General features: G+C 40.0%; 1 protein-coding gene across 3 annotated transcripts; it reads left to right on the top strand.

The window, feature by feature from the left end:
• The first annotated feature begins 4,989 nt into the window (after positions 1 to 4,989).
• On the top strand, positions 4,990 to 17,218 carry lrrc2 (leucine rich repeat containing 2). Of its 3 annotated transcripts, none has more exons than XM_057830861.1 (9): positions 4,990 to 5,288; positions 5,428 to 5,571; positions 8,826 to 8,920; positions 9,371 to 9,480; positions 12,530 to 12,686; positions 12,745 to 12,881; positions 12,987 to 13,348; positions 13,429 to 13,601; positions 15,676 to 17,218. In XM_057830861.1, the coding sequence occupies exons 2-9, from the start codon at positions 5,444 to 5,446 to the stop codon at positions 15,723 to 15,725; spliced, it is 1,212 nt and encodes a 403-aa protein (XP_057686844.1). In that variant the 5' UTR covers positions 4,990 to 5,288; positions 5,428 to 5,443; the 3' UTR covers positions 15,726 to 17,218. The 3 variants fall into 3 exon arrangements, with proteins under 3 accessions (XP_057686844.1, XP_057686845.1, XP_057686843.1); XM_057830862.1 differs by having other exon boundaries at positions 4,990 to 5,571; positions 12,987 to 13,132; positions 13,196 to 13,348; positions 15,676 to 17,216; XM_057830860.1 differs by having other exon boundaries at positions 4,990 to 5,571.
• The last annotated feature ends 188 nt before the right edge of the window (positions 17,219 to 17,406 follow it).

Genomic DNA, 17,406 nt, shown 5'->3' with positions numbered 1-17,406 from the left:
TATTCATTTATATTCCATATCAGTTCAATACGGAACGCAACATTTAATTCCCAATTTCGGATTGTTCCTTATTTCAAGAGACAGGTGGCAACCCTATTTCCAGGTCACATCCTTCTTAAGTCATTGGCTGCCATTGACAGCACAGGACATCCAATCCATTTTGACTGGGGGGGGGGGGGGATGAATGAACAAATGTAAATGCAGACATAAAAGTGAACCAAGTGCAGAAGATCACTTGATCACACAATCTCTTGTTTTATGGCGCCAATGTCAACGTTAAAGCATGTGATTTGTATGTCAATTATGAATGAAAATGAAACAAATTCAATTGACATAAAACTAGCGGCCCGGATTGTAATCCCTGGCGGGCAGTACATTTGACACCCCTGGGCTAGACGAACTCTAGCTGGAGTACTCAAAAGGCAAGCCGTTGCTCTAATTGAAATACATATGTCTCCTGCAGGTGGCGCTGCTGAGGTGGTTGAACTCTGAGAGCCCGGAGGACCGTGGCCTCCTGGCTGCCGTGACCCGCGTCCGTGTCGCCAGCGAGCTGCTGGACCGCTTCACAGGACGAAAACGGGTGGAGGCCTTCAAGGTGCAAAAACAACCTATTCGGGAAGAGTTTTGTTTTTAATTCCAAAAGTTGCTAAAAGGCATGCCGCAATATCGTAAGTGAAAGATCATTACGACAATTGCAAAGTGGCAATTGCAGAATTGTTTAAACTACCAGTAAAAAGTGAAATTAATTGAAATTGGACAGTTTATATATATATATATATTCATTCAATGATCGTCTGAACCGCTTATCCTCACAAGGGTAGCGGGGGTGCTGGAGCCAATCTCAGCTAATAACAGTCAGGAGTAGAGCTGTCCCGACTAGTCGACATAGTCGACGTCATCGATGACGTAAATCCGTCGACGAGCACAACATCCCGTCAACGGTTAATGAAGGGTTAAAAACTATATGTGTGGAAAGTTCAGAATGTCGGATGCTCTGTATGCAAGCGGGGAAAGCGGCACAAAGCCAAAAAAGGCGCATCAGAGTGTCCAAAACATTGACTTTTTTCAAAGAAACAAAGGAGGGTACACTCTTCTGTCCTGTCTCTTCACATCGGCCGTGAATAAACACCTCAAGCGCCGTCACACAGTTTGTACATTTTTTTGTGTTTTTTCATTTTTTTGTACACCAGAGGGTGCTGTCGCCTTACTAAATAATAATGTTTCATTGACAATGGGCCTATAAGTGCTATTAGTATTGTTCTTAATGCTAATTGAAAGGTTTATTTCATGTTATGGTTTATTTTATGGTATAGAAAATTATATAAGGTTAAAAGGTCATAAATATATACAGTATAGACAGTGATTGCACTGAAGGGAGAGATTGTCAATGATAAGGTAATAAATTAAGGTAAAGGCAATTCATATAAGCAATTCATTGATATATAAATAAACTTTAAAAGGAAAAAGGTGAAAAGTTTTTGTTAATTTCTAATTGTGTTGTTTTATTTGTGTGCACCGTAGCTCTTACGGTGTGATTACATCAAGGATGGAATAAAAGTTGTTAACCATCAATTTAAGAGACCATCTTTTCAATCGGGATGCTACACTAGTTAATGCTATCAGCATTTGAACTCATTGTTTATTTGTGATTTACTATTGTTATTTACATGTTTATTTGTACTTCAATAAATAATTTAAGTGTTCCAATGTTTTTTGTGAATTGATAAGCGTCAACAAAAATTTCTTTGCTAAATTAGTAAAAAAAAAAAAAAAAAAAAAAAGAATTTTTTAAAATTATTAGATTAGTCAACTAATCGTAAAAATAGTCGGCTGACTAATCGGGAGAAAATTAGTCGTTTGGGACAGCCCTAGTCAGGAGGCAGCGCAATACATATATATATATGTATAGTGATTCTTTTTTGGCCTGGTCCCCCAGTACTAACGTGGGATAAATGTTCCTAGATCATTCTGAAAAGTTGCGCAATAAAGCGCAATTTGTCATTTAATGTCAAATTTTAGTGACATAACTGCTGTAAATGGTAAAAGGAGATACACTTGTATAACGCCTTCCACCTTTAAGCCACTCAAAATGCATTGATACTATATCTTAATCTACCTACTGGTGACAGAGCACCAGGAGCAACATGGGGTTCATTATCTTGAGAATCTATGAGTTTGTTTGTTCCTCTCCTCTTCTGTCTGCTCCCTTCCTTTCTGTCCCCCATAGCATAACCCTTTCCTGTTCGCTCCTTTCTTCTAATAAATAAAACATAATGAACAACCGCAATGGGAGTATATCAAACTCCCATGTAATACATTAAAACGGTTCAGATCATAAGGAAACTCAGATTTATTTTCCTTGTGTCTAAGCAGCTAAACAGGGCAAGTATATTAAAAGAAATGGATAAATACTTAGACAAGGTCATTAGGGCTAAGAATCGAACCCACAACCTCTGAGTCGGGGAATGACTGCTATACCACAGAGCCACAGCACTGTATCTGTAGACTAAACAATTATTTTTTTGTGTGTTTGTGCACAGAGGGAGTGCATCCTGAGCATAGCACAATATGTGCGCGACAACCCACGTGCCTCCCCCACTGAGGTAAACGCGCACGTGGAAAAAAGCGTGGCGCTCTTCGCTGCGCGTGTCAAAGCTCTGGATGCTGCACCGCTTTTCTAAATCACCTTCTGGAGCCGGATTTTTTTTTTTTCTAATTTTCCATATTTTAACTTGTTCTGCTATTTGTGACTAATTTTGTGAATTATACTCGTGTGATATCGCTCAATGTTCAACATCTTGTCGCTTTCATGTGAAAATGCTCAATTTAAAAAAAATGACTTGACATGATGATGCCTGCTTGCTTTGAAATTTAAGTTGGTCAAAAATCACAGCCACACGTTTTCCTGCCATTTAAAATGAATGGAAAATTTGGATGTGCATGGCCGTCAATGGCATGGACGTGCATGGCCTGCAAAACTGCCATACATCCCAATACAATGCCGTATAACCCCCCAAAAAATGCCACAAACCAAAATAAATTTTGCCACATACCAAAAAAAAAAAAAAGCCACACGTCAAAATCCATTTTGCCCCATGGCAAAAAAAAAAGCCACATGGCAAAATCTATTTTGCCACACGTCAAAAAAATGCCACATGGCAAAAAAAAAGCCACATGACAAAATCTGTTGTGCCACATGGCAAAAAAAAATGCCTAATGGCAAAATGCATTTTGCCACATGGCAAAAAAATGCCAGATGGCAAAATCTATATTGCCACATGGCAAAAAATGCTACTTGGCAAAATCCATTTTGCCACGTGGCAAAAAAATGCCACATGGCAAAATCTATTTTGTCTCATGGCAAAAAAAATGCCACATGGCAACATCCATTTTGCCTCATGGCAAAAAAAAAGATGCCATGTGGCAAAATCCATTTTGCCACTTGGCAAAAAAAAAAAATGCCACATGGATAAAAGGAATGCCACATGGAAAAAAAAGATGCCATGTGGCAAAATCTATTTTGCCACTTGGCAAAAAATGCCACATTGCAAAAAAGAATGCCACATGTAAAAAAAAAATGCCACATGGCCAAAAAACGCCCCATGTCAAAATCAATTTTCCCACATGGCAAAAAAATGCCACATGGCGAAATCTATTTTGCCTCATGTCAAAAAATAATGCCACATGGCAAAATCCATTTTGCCTCATGGCAAAAAAAAAGATGCCATGTGGCAAATCCATTTTGCCGCTTGGCAAAAAAATGCCACATGGAAAAAAAGAATGCCACATGGCAAAAAAAAGATGCCATGTGGCAATATCAATTTTGCCACTTGGCAAAAAAAAAATGCCACATTGCAAAAAAAAAAATGCCCCAGTCAAAATCAATTTTGCCACTTGGCAAAAAAAAAAAATGCCACACTGAAAAAAAAAATGCCACATGGCAAAATCTATTTTGCCTCATGGCAAAAAAAAAAGATGCCATGTGGCAAATCCATTTTGCGGCTTGGTAAAAAAATGCCACAAGGAAAAATAGAATGCCACATGACAAAAAAAAGATGCCATGTGACAAAATCAATTTTGCCTCATGGCAAAAAAAATGCCACATGGCAAAATCCATTTTGGCTCATGGCAAAAAAAATGCCACATGGCAAAATCCATTTTGCCATCTGTCTCTCAGTTTAAGGTAAAGCTCGCTACGCTAAATGCTAATGAGAACGCTTCTACTTGGCCTTTGGTCTGTGCGCTGTGGTGGTGAGTAGCCTGTTCAATTCGCTACATTCTTACATCCTCCACAATTTTCACTTCTGAGAAATAAGTTAAATGGGTATTAAGTGTTTAAAAATGGTCTTAATTAGGTCTTAAAAAGTCTTAAACTGGAGGAACCCTGATTTCAAAACTCTACTGCCAGAACCCCTTTATAAGAGCCATATTCCTGATTTGTCTTATTATCTGTAATTTTACTCCTCGCCACTAGAGGCTGTCAATCGCGTCTTTCCACTGACCTCGAATCAGCCCAGGTATGTTTAAAATGACAGCTAATCATGTCACAGGTGTTGGCAGTTAGGAGGGCAAACAGTTTTTGACTGTGTCTTAGTGCAGCGTGCAGGAAGGGAAATTACTCATTTAGTTTGTTCTTTTGTGAATACGTTTTGAGTCTTTTGGTTTGTTACTTTTATTTGGACAAAATGCTTTTGAGTTAACTTATTAAACGCCACCAGAATAAACTTATTGGAACTGAGAAATGGAATCGCTGGTGTTTGCTTCGCGTCTCCAACTGCACTGAGCGCACGTCATCACTACAATCCCCTAACTATCATCCAGTACTAGACTGAGAACAGGGATCAGTCAGTACACCCTTCTTCCAGCATATTAGTGCTGTTCAATATATACAGTGGGGAGAACAAGTATTTGATACACTGCCAATGGGTTTTCCCATTGACTGTGTATCAAATACTTGTTCTCCCCACTGTAGTGGCGTGTATAACAAATGAAAGACATTTCAAATTGGCCCTTGTATCCTTTAATTTTTCAGAAAGTGGGGCTCAGAGAAAAAAGCTGGACAACACTGTCTTACAGCAGCAATTCAAGTTTTTACCATTTTTAATCTCATTCTGATCTCCTTAATGCTGTGTCATTGTTAGCATGTTAGCTCAAATGTTTCCATGTATGCTAACTATGCGAGGAGGTGTCAGGTGACAAACAGTCCGTGGCTACAAATAGCACGATGACTAAGGCACGGTCACGCACAGTGTGAGTGTGCCACTTTGAAGAGCAGCAAAACTTTGGAGGTAAGAGTTTGGAATCTTTTTTTGTCCCTCCTGATCTCCGATTTGTTTTTCCACTCTTGGATATTCTCTTCCTGTTTTTCCGGCTTACCCACTTCGTTCTCCTCCGCTCTTTGTTTTTCCCCCCGTTATTGACCATCAGGTTTAGCGTCGTCGAGATGAAGTGCGGCACATCCGGTTTTTGTGACGTTTCGTCGTTGTTAGGCGTTTGGGAATCTCGCGTCAAGAAACATCGGCAACGTCAGAAGAAGGAACAGGAAAGGAAGGAGAGGAGCGCCCTTGCCAGGTCGGATGCCACAATGAGCCGTGATCGGGGGCAATCACGAATAAGCACAACCATCGAATTCTTTGTTACATTGATTTGCATGTAACTGGATAAACACGTTATATTTACTTCATTACATTTAATTGGGTAACCTTTCACACTTGAACTACCAAGGGTGGATCAGTTGATACAAATCACTTTTGTAACCAGAGAAGGGTCATCTGACCCTAATCAGCATATGTTTTGTGAGCATTGAGGTCCTCATTCATTAGTCATTCCCATTCACACTCGCAAAACCACTGGGTTGGATTGCTCCAATTAGCATCTTTAGTGTTTGCAGGGCAGGGCTACCTTGGCTGTGTCAGACAGTGGACCGCTCAGGCAGGCAAACAGGCGGACAACCTTTTAACATATTCCAATAGCTGCAGTTTGCCTGCACCTCGTTTTTATACAAGGTACAGTGTAGCTATTTTTTCCAGACAGAGAGTGATTGAGACAGTTGTTCCTTTGTGGTGTTTTCATGTCGGACACTTCTTATTGAATCCTCAGCAAAAAAAAAAAAAAAAGTGTCTTGATGTCTTCCGAACATTTTGTCAAATCGTACGAGTCAATCAAAATTGAAAAATGAGCAGTCACTTAGCATTATTCATTCAGGTGGATGGTTTGATGGTTTCATAGGTGTAAATGACAATGTTTTGTCAAAGCACAGACAGCTGAATTCTCTGAATTGAGGGGGAAGGTTACGACACCACCTCTCATCCACATACAATACAGTACATCCCTTCTACGCCATGGTGCATATCAGCACTACAACTCACTTGACTCTTACAGTTTTTTTACACTATAAAGTTATCTCAACAGCTTCATTTCCTGATCATTATGTATTAGTGTTTGGTAACTGCTCAGTATGGTTGTCTAATGTGATCGAATTGTGGACGATTTGACAAAATTGGGAAGATATCAGAGCACTTTTTTTGCTGGGGATTTGTTGCGGAGGACTGTCTGACATTACAGCAGAGAGAGAACAGCTGTCTCAATCTCTCTGAATATTTAGTTGCACTGTTTCTTGTATGTATGGAGCTATAATTGTCATATTGCTGATGATGCACAACACAAGCATTTTTTGCACAAAAAAGCATTTTATTCAATGGAGAAACGTATGTAAAAAAGACAACAAAATGAACTATAGTATACAAGGGATGGTGTAATAAAAACAACATTTTTTATGTGGTTTTAATTTTTCCTTCTGCACTTTATTTGCACCCACATGAGAGTAAGCCAATTCCTTTGCAAGACCCACCAAGAATTCCACCTGTCTCTCTTGCCTTCAGGTGCATGCCTGATACAACACATACAACCCAGTGCTGCCATGTGAATCATATTGTAGAACACGGCAACTGGCCATCTCCGTGTTCCTCCGTGTTTGGCAAAGCCAAGGGAGCCCTGGATTTACAAATATTCAAGATACTAATTGCAGCTATCCACAGTGAAACTCCTCCTTCACACCTAGGAAGCGACTCCACAGGAGTGTGTAGGGGGGTTGCCTGCTTGATTGCTTGTTTGAGTGGTCTATTGTTTGACAAAGCCAAGTAGTCAGTTTGGTGTCTGGGTAATTTGACGCCTTTTCTGGTCTTTCTTTGGCAAAACAAAACAAAACAAAACAAAAAAACAAGACTTCCAGTGTTTAAGAAAAATGTACTTCTAAGAGTAAATTTAGCATGCTCGTCATATTAGCCTATTTAGTTTACCTATTGTTTTAGATTTTGTTTTTACTTTTGCCAGCACAGTGGCAAGAATAATCACATGACTCCATAATACCAATCAGACGTAATAGTCACATGATCCCATGCAAGCTTACAGTCCGAAGTCCTAGGATCACTGGCCCGTTCAGTCATGTGGCTTCTTAAAGCACTGTAAAAATTAAACTATTTAGAGTCAAAATTATTCAAAAGCGTGGATTTTGCCCTTTTTATTTGGTGCCGATAGACCACGGAAAACTGGAGATATCATTATTTTAATTTAAGGGTAGGAAACATTTTCTCCACTAGAGTGCATTCGTGTTCTTTGAACTGGTGATGTTTCATTTATCTAGATTTTTCTAGTCGGGATTCGATGATTTTGGTGTACTATTTTTGCCTAATGTTGTCATGTAATAGCTTAAAGTACAGTATAATTATAATAGTTTATATTGAGGATGTTGTGTTGAGAAAAAAAATACCATTGTTTAAAAGAAAAATCAGACATTGTAAGCAGTTACTAATTACCTGAGTATTCTTTTCACCGAATACATTTTCTTCACTTGTACTTTAATCAATTTTTGGGATGACTACTTTTATTTTGAATTGACTAATATTATTTTGAAATGACGTTACTCTTACTTGGAGAGACAGCCAGAACCAAAAGTGGTATTTGCCATGTAGCGTTTTTTCTTGCCATGTGTTAAAATTGATTTTGCCATGTGGCATTTTTTTGTCATGTGTTAAAATGGATTTTGCCATGTGACAAAATGGATTTTGCCATGTGGCATTTTTTTTTGCCATGTGGCTTTTTTATTGCTATATGCCATTTTTTTTGCAATGTGGCAAAATCAATTTTGCCATGTGGCATTTTTTTTGTCATGTTGCATTTTTATTGCCATGTGGCAAAATGGATTTTTTCATGTGGCTTTTTATTTTTTGCCATGCAGCTTTTTTATTGCCATGTGGCCATTTTTTTGCCATGTGGGAAAATAGATCTTGCCTTTTTTTTTTTTTTTTTTTTTTTTTTTTTTTTTTTTTTTTTTTTGCCATGTGGCATTTTTTTGCCATATGGCATTTTTTTTTGCAAAGTCGCAAAATGAATTTTGCCATGTGGATTTTTTCTTGCCATGTGGCATTTTTTTGCCAAGTGGCGTTTTGTTTGCCGTGTGGCAAAAAATGCCCCCCCCCCCACAAAAAATGCCACATGTCCAAAAAATGCCAGATGGTAAAATCCATTTTGCCACATACCAAAAAAACAAATTCCACATGTCAAAATACATTTTGCCACATGGCAAAAGAAATGCCACATGGAAAAATCAATTTTGTCACATGGCAAAAAATGCCACATGGCAAAATCAATCTTGCCACATACCAAATACCACTTTTTCGATCTCGGTCTTGCTGCTTACTTGAGTCCAATTCTGGGCTACTCTACCCACCTCTGCCTGGAGAAAGTTAAAATGATATGTTTGTGTTTACTTTTGATGTTCGCAATTGTAATTTTAAGATCAATCAACTCAATGTTTGTTTGCACAGGATTGAACAACAGTGGCATTATCGCCTCTACTGCAAGACGCTCACCACACAACAGCGCAACCTACTCAACAGCTACCTGCAAAACACACACTCAGGTACACAGACACGTTAGGAAGTGGCACGCAGACACATTCACAGATGCACACGTGCACCAAATTATTCCATAAGTTCAATGGATGCAAGAATTGACTTTTGCGAATTCAGCTTCCTAAATGGCAACCGACCATTCATACGTCTAAGAGATCGTTGTTCATGGGCATGATCCGACAATTCTCGGATGCCCCGTTGTCTAAATTATGGAGGTAAAGCTTACTTTTAGTGGTCCCTAACTTTAGACCAATCACATGCATTCCCTTTCATCGGAACGACGTACCACCCGGCCTTGAAATATTAATCTCTCATACTTGCCCCTTACCCTTACTGGCTGATGACCAATCGGAAGAACACTAGTCCCTACTCAGTTTCTGATTTCCCTACTAAACACTCTGGTGCATTTCTCGCATTTATCCAAAAACACACTCTTAAATGTTCTGGTGAAATTTCAGCTGAGCTGAAAGTTACGGGAGAAGGTCAACGAGTGGAAGTTTTGGCCAGGCGGGACGAGGACGCTGACGAGGACGCCTTGTTGTTCCGTCTGTCGGGTGAGCAGTGGAAGGTAAGCTAACAATGCTACCTTGAGTTCAAGCTCCAAAGACAGCCTACTTGTATATCAAATCCATTTTCCCCATCGAATACTCTGATAGATATAATATCGGCCGAAAAGAGCATTTCAAATACTATTGGAAAATGTGGGTACCATGCTAGTATGTTTGTTGGTTGAAAACTGTGCAAAGTGCAGCCTTTGTGCATGAGCTGGTCACAGCGTAGTTCACCAGCTATGCATAGAATGTCCTCCAAGTGTCTCTTTACTAACATTCATAGGATTTGTTCACGGAGGGAAAGACCCTAATCACTCATAATCAACGAATTAAGTTAGCAATAAATGAAACATAATGAATTATAAACTCATCACGTATAACTACTACAGTGGGGCAAATAAGTATTTAGTCAACCACCAATTGTGCAAGTTCTCCTACTTGAAAAGATTAGAGAGGCCTGTAATTGTCAACATGGCTAAACCTCAACCATGAGAGACAGAATAAGGAAAACAGAAAACACATTGTTTGATTTTTTAAAAGATTTTCTTTCCAAATTAGAGTGGAAAATAAGTATTTGGTCACCTACAAACAAGCAAGATTTCTGGCTGTCAAAGAGGTCTAACTTCTTCTAACGAGGTCTAACAAGGCTCTGCTCGTTACCTGTATTAATGGCACCTGTTTTAACTCATTATTGGTATAAAAGACACCTGTCCACAATCTCGGTCAGTCACACTCCAAACTCCACTATGGCCAAGACCAAAGAGCTGTCGAAGGACACCAGAGACAAAATTGTAGACCTGCACCAGGCTGGGAAGACTGAATCTGGAATAGGTAAAACTCTTCGTGTAAAGAAATCAACTGTGGGAGCAATTATTAGAAAATGGAAGACATACAAGACCACTGATAATCTCTCTCGATCTGGGGCTCCATGCGAGATCTCACCCTGTGGCGTCAAAATGATAACAAGAACGGTGAGCAAAAATCCCAGAACCACACGGGGGGACCTAGTGAATGACCTACGGGGAGCTGGGACCACAGTAACAAAGGCTACTATCAGTAACACAATGCGCCGCCAGGAACTTTTTTCCCCACATTTTGTCTCTCATGGTTGAGGTTTCCCCATGTTGACAATTACAGGCCTCTCTAATATTTTCAAGTGGGAGAACTTCGACAATTAGTGGTTGACTAAATACTTATTTGCCCCACTGTACGTCACCAGAAAGAAATAGTCACTAAGAAAAGTCATGAAACACATCATAACAATTAAAAATCTGTGCAAAAGCCCAGCATAATGTATCCTGGGAATTGTCATGGCATTAATATGTCCTATGATTGCTTGCTTGTATCTGCAATGCTATGGACACCCCCTACTTACTCTTTGGGGTAACTAGTGTAAACGTGAATTATTCCTTTCATTTAATTTAAAAGACATTTTGGTTCATTTCAATTTTATTGACATTGTGCATTTTTTGGCACAGTTTGGTAAATGGAGAGTACGTACTTATATAGCGCATTTATCTACATGTTTTCACCATGCACAAAGCTCTCTAGTTGGCACACATTTACCCTTTCACACGCACATTCACACCCCAATGGTGCTGCTGCCAACCCTTTGGGGGAAAATTAGGGTTCAGTGCCTTACCCAAGGGCACTTCAACAGTGGGCATTCATAGACAGGATTCGAGCCACTGACCTTTCGGTCCCAGGACAACTCTTGCTACCAACTGCACCACGGCCGCCCCAGAACTTGAACTTCAGCTGAAGTTTTTCTTCTATCATACACAGAATGTTTTATTTAGGATTGACAGGTGGATCGGTGCAGCGTCTGTAGTGACGCGGACTCTGCACCGGTCTGTATTGGTGAAGAAGGAGCTGAGCTAAAAGTTGAAGCTCACGATTTACCAGTCGATCTACGTTCCTACCCTAACCTATGGTCCTGAGCTGTGGGTCGCGAGCGAAAGAACAAGATCCTGGATACAAGCGGCCGAAATGAGTTTCCTCCGCAGGGTGTCTGGGCTCTCCCTTAGAGATAGGGTGAGAAGCTCAGTCATCCGAGAGGGAATATCACCGCTACTTCTCTGAGTTGAGAGGAGTCAGTTGAGGTGGCTCGCGGGCATCTGGTTCGGAATGCTTCCTGGACGCCTCCCTGGAGAGGTGTTCTGGGCACGTCCCACCGGTGGGAGGCCAAGGGGACGACCCAGGACACGCTGGAGGGACTATGTCTCTCGGCTGGCCTGGGAACACCTTGGGATCCTACCGGAGGAAAACCTTGTTACATTTATCATTATTAAAGCATTCAGTGGGACATCACAATACAATTAGCAATAATATGATACATTTATAATACATAATATGTAAACCCTAACCCTAAACCACATATATTGGGTTATCAGTTAAAAAGTAGGGCTGTCAAACGGTTAAAGTTAACTACAGCTTGAAAATTAATTCATCGTAATTAACCGCAATTCAAACCATCTATAAAATATGCCATATTTTTCTGTAAATTATTGTCGGAATGGAAAGATAAGACACAAGATGGATATATACATTCAACATACTGTGCATAAGTACTGTATTTGTTTATTATAACAACAAGTTGGCATTAACATTGACATTCTGTTAAAGCGATCCATGGAAAAAAAAGACTTGTAGTTCTTAAAAGATAAATGTTAGTACAAGTTATTGAAATTTTATACTAAAACCCCTCTTAATGTTTTTCGTTTTAATAAAATATTAAAAATTTTCATTGAAAAAATTACACAATGCTCATGTGGTGCTGAAACCCATAAAATCAGTCGCACCCAAGTGCCACCAGAGGGCGACAAAACACCAAAAAAACACAAGTAACAAGTGGACATTACACTGTGCTGTCATTTTAATCTGTTTGAGCGGGGCATGTGCGTTAAATGCCTCAAATATTTTAACGTGATTAATTAAAAAAATTAATTACCGCCCATTAACGCAATAATTTTGACAGCCCTATTAAAAAGTAATTATCGGAAAACTTGATACCAGTGCCGTAGACTCAATCGCACCATGTTTTTCCCCTTAACACATACTGTTTAGGATTTCCCGAAGGATCTCGAGTGGAAGACATTTTTGCTCGAGTGGCACGTGAGCGACACTAAAATCCAGAAGCTTCCGGACTACTTGGCATCCTTTAGCCTCCTGAGGGTTTTGGACCTCCCCAAGAACGAACTGTGCGAGCTTCCCCCCGGCATCGGTGAGGATGACCTTTTCCCGTCACCCGTCTTTCAGTCTGAAATTGGCCTCTCTCACAGGCCAACTTGGCGAGTTGCGGCAACTGAACGTCAGCTACAACCGACTGTCCCGCGTTCCCGCCGAACTCGGGATGTGCGAGAACCTGGAACGGCTGGAACTCTGCGGAAATCGTCACCTCTCCGAGCTACCTTTTGAGGTCTCGACCGCCTAATCGTGCCATTATTTGCATCTATTAGCATGTGGGTGCTATGCGTTACGGTTATGAAGGTTACCAAAGCTAGCTTCAAATGTCTGTATACAGCTGAGCTCTCTGAAACGTTTGGTCCACCTGGACATAGCGGAGAACGGGTTTTTGTCCATCCCCGTGTGCACTCTGAGGATGAGCGCTCTGCAGCTTCTCGATCTCAGCGACAACCGACTCGGTGACCTGCCGCAGGACATGGACAGGTCGCTCACCTCTCTGTGTGTTAGCCACCCAGCCAAAGTGTTTGAATTTCAGTACTTATTTAGGTTGTGCGAGCTGGTGACACTGTTCTTACACAAGAACCGTCTTTCGTATCTTCCTCACTGCCTCACCAACATCGCCACGTTGAGGATGATCGTCGTCAGCGGCGCCGAGCTCGTTTGTATACCCACGCAACTCTGCAGCAACCCCAGGATCAAGTATATACACACACACACAAAGCATTCCGACACACCCATCATACAGAAAGTCACACGCGTGTGTGTATGTGCTTATTGAGGTTCATCCGCCTGTATGACCGTCCGACCAGCGACAAAAAAAAGAAGAAAAGGAATTGGAGAACGAGAAGACAGGAAGTTGAAGAGGACAGCAGCGGCGAAGAAGAGGAGCAGATGAAAGACAGCCGAGAGAAAGAGTTCATGGACGCTTATGTCAGCATGCTGAAGGACAGAGGTCAGACGGTCACTCGGAATGATATCTGAATTGAAGTGTCATTGATTTGAATTTTATTTTGAAGTTAATTCACTGGCTGCCATTGACGGCGCTCCACGACCAATGAAGAGGAAGTGACCTGGAAATGCCCTAACATTAACAGGAAATGATCCAAAACGCACAGGAAGTGACCTCAGAATGTCCAAAATGTATAGAAAGTGACCCGCAAGTAACTTAAAATTAGAAGAAAGGATTGGACATCTAGCACTGTCAATAGCGCTGAAAGATGGAGAGACAGGGAGAACGAAAAGTGGTATTTGACATATTGCAAAATGGTTTTGGCATATGGCATTTTTTTTTGTATATGCCAAAATGGCATTTTTTGGGGGGTATATGGTAAAATGGCTTCTGTCATATGGCATTCTTTTGACATGGCATTTTGTTATTTGGGTATATGGCAAATTCGCTTTTGCATACGTATGGTAGTTTTTTGTATATGGCAAAATGGCTTTTGGCATATGGTATTTTTTGGGGTATATGGCAAAATAGCTTTTGGCATATGACATTATTTCGTATATGGCAAAATGGCTTTTGGCATATGGTATTTTTTTTTAAATGGCAAAATGGCTTTTGGCATATGGTAGTTTTTTTTAAATGGCAAAATGGCTTTTGGCATATGGTATTTTTTGGGGTATATGGAAAAATAGCTTTTGGCATATGACATTATTTCGTATATGGCAAAATGGCTTTTGGCATATGGTAGTTTTTTTTTAATGGCAAAATGGCTTTTGGCATATGGAATTGTTTTAATGACATTTTTCGACATGGCATATTTTGGGTATATGTTAAAATGGCTTTCAAGAAATAGCATTTTTTGTTAGTATATGGCTTTTTTGGGCAAATGGCATTTGGCTTTTTTTTTTTGGTACATGGCATTTTTTGGCATATGGCATTTTGTTTTTGTATATGGTAAATTAGCTTTTGGCATATGGTAGTTTCTTTGGTATATGGCAAAATGGCTTTTGGCATATGGCATTTTTTTTATATGACAAATTTTTTGGACATGACATATTTTGAATGTATGGCAAAATGGCTTTCGGCAAATGGCATTTTTTGTGAGTATATGGCTTTTTGGGGCAAATGGCAAAATGGCTTTTGGCATATGGCATTTTTTTGGGGTCGATGGCATTTTTGGCATATGTTCATTTTTTGTATATGGCATTTTTTTAGCACATGGAATTTTCTTGTTTTGGTATATGGCAAATTAGCTTTTGGCAAATGGTAGTTTTTTGTATGTGGCAAAAAGGCTTTTGGCTTATGGCATTTTTTGGGGTATATGGCAAAATAGCTTTTGGCATATGGTAGTTTTTTGTAAACGGCAAAATGGCTTTTGGCAAATGGCATTTTTGTCAGTATATTGCTTTTTTGGGGCAAATGACAAAATGACTTTTGGAATATGTCAGTTTTTTTTTTTTTTGTATATGGCACAATTTTTTTAGGACATAGCACACGTTTTGGGGTATATGGCAAAATGGTTTTTGGCATATGGCATTTGTTTGACATATCGCTTTTATTTGGTATATGGCAAAAATACTTTTGGCATATGGCAAAAATACTTTTGGCATATGGCATTTTTTGCAGGCCATGCACGTCCAGATTTCCCATTCATTTTGAATGGCAGAAAAACGTGTGGTTGTGATTTTTGACCATACACTTACCATTACAACATTTTTCTGCCATTGAAAATGAATGGGAAATTTGGACGTGCAAAGCCGTCAATGGCATGGACGTGCATGGCCTGCAAAAATTGCTTAGGAACTGACACAGTGGGCATAAATTGTCATGCAAAACTGGTAAAATGGCATCCAATGTAATGAAAGTTGATGAGTTTTACTTTGACGGTTTACTTTTATTTGCCAATCTGACGTTGACTTGTTTAGGCTGTCCACTTTTGTCTTAAATCAAATTTCATTCTGAAGTAGCATTTAGTTACTACTCAAACTAAAAGTCAACTTTCAAATTCCTCAATAAATATATTTCGCTTCTAATTAATATAATTCGACTGACACGTGTTTTTTTTCCCCCCTCTCTCCAGATGACGTGCCCTACTCTACCACCAAAGTGACTATTTCCTGTATGCTCTAACCCGGCCCACCAGGAAGCAAAATTACTAGCAAGATTGTGTTTGGTCATGTCATCCCACCAAAACAATTATACATCTTTTTTTTTTTAATGGATATTGTAGATGAAATGGCTTCAGGAATTTGTTCTATTTCGAATTTATTGAAAGACAAACCTCAATCCACAATGTGATTTTCAGTTTGCTGCTGAAAATGTTGTTTGTAAATGAGTGCTAATAGTATACATTCAAACGTTTATGTTCCAATTTGCTAATATGTTTTGAAAAATAAAAATCCTATTCAATGGGAAAAAACAAAAAACAAAAACTGATTTCTCGAAGTAACACATTTTAGAGCTGTAATAGTGAAAGAGATAGCATCTTTTCTCATAGTCACCGTCTAACTGTGCATTATTCTAACACATTTAATATAATTAATCAGGGAATAGTATTGTTTCTCGTAATTACTGTTTGACTATTACGCTAACACACCTAATATAAAATAAATAGCTCTTATCTCATAGTTTAAGGAAAACAAGCAGAATATAGGGCATAAGAGATACATGACGCCTTCTTATCGAGGAAGCCCAATGTGTGCGTCATGCAACTGACTGAGCAAGATTGACGCTGACAAGCCCACATCTGCACCACCAACTCCCGCAATCAGTTATCCCGGACAGTCCAGAACAAATGGCTGGATGCCCTTTCCCAACTCAAGGAACACCGGAGAGCGCCCGATATCCAACTGATAACACGACTGACTCCAAGAGCCCCTTTGATGCTGAGGTGGCAAAATTCACAACCCTCGTTGCCCTCACAAAATAACTCCCGAATCCTTCTGTCCAATCCACAAACAGACAATAATCCTAAACAACGCCCAAACACACCCTTCTTCCTGCCCACAGCCTGCCCCGCGAGAGCCTTCAAAAAGACAATGTTTAATCGTTGTCATTTTTTCTCGGGAACCTTTTGTTTACTTGTGATATGGTGACTCTGAATCCTCGCCACGGTCCCTCTGTGCTGTATGATCGCTGTCGACCTGAATAAATTGTCAACTTGTGCTTCGAAGCCTTTTTCCAGCATTCAAAATGAAGTCAGTACAATTGGTTACGACTGAACGCGCAGAGATTGACCTCTCGGCTGGGTTGTCGGGGTCTCGCCGGCCAGGGTCACTGGAGCTGCGCAAGCACGGGTCCGACGGTCAGTCTGGCTAAAGGGTCAGATTCCTTCAAACCCAACTGAGATGCCATGGCATAACCTGAAGACGGTGATTGCCGCCAGACATCCCAGGGATCTGACTGAACTACTGCAGTTTTGTAAAGAATGGGCCAAGATGAGTCCTGATCGATGTGCCAGACTGATCTGCAGCTACAGGAAGCGTCTGGTTGAAGTTATTGCAGCCAAAAGGTGGGCCACAAAATATTAAATATGATAGTTCACTTATTCTTCCCCCTTCTGTCGTTGTTTTCATACTATCCTCATTAAAATCTGAAAACCTATAAATGTTTGGGTGGTTTTAGTTAAAGCAGACACTTTTGTCATCTGTGTGATTTTGACACAGATCACATTTGATGGAGATTTTTATGCAGAAATGTGAGAAATTCCAAAAGGTTCAGATACCTTTTCAGACCACTGCATGTCGTAACCCGGGGACTCCCTGTATTATTTTGAAGTAACGCTAGTCAAATTTTTGGCTCCTCACTAATA

This window comes from Corythoichthys intestinalis, chromosome 3 (genome assembly GCF_030265065.1).
Source record: "Corythoichthys intestinalis isolate RoL2023-P3 chromosome 3, ASM3026506v1, whole genome shotgun sequence".
Lineage (NCBI taxonomy): Eukaryota > Metazoa > Chordata > Actinopteri > Syngnathiformes > Syngnathidae > Corythoichthys > Corythoichthys intestinalis.
The sequence above is the reverse complement of the archived record's forward strand: the minus strand, read 5'-3'. Positions and strand labels throughout refer to the sequence as shown.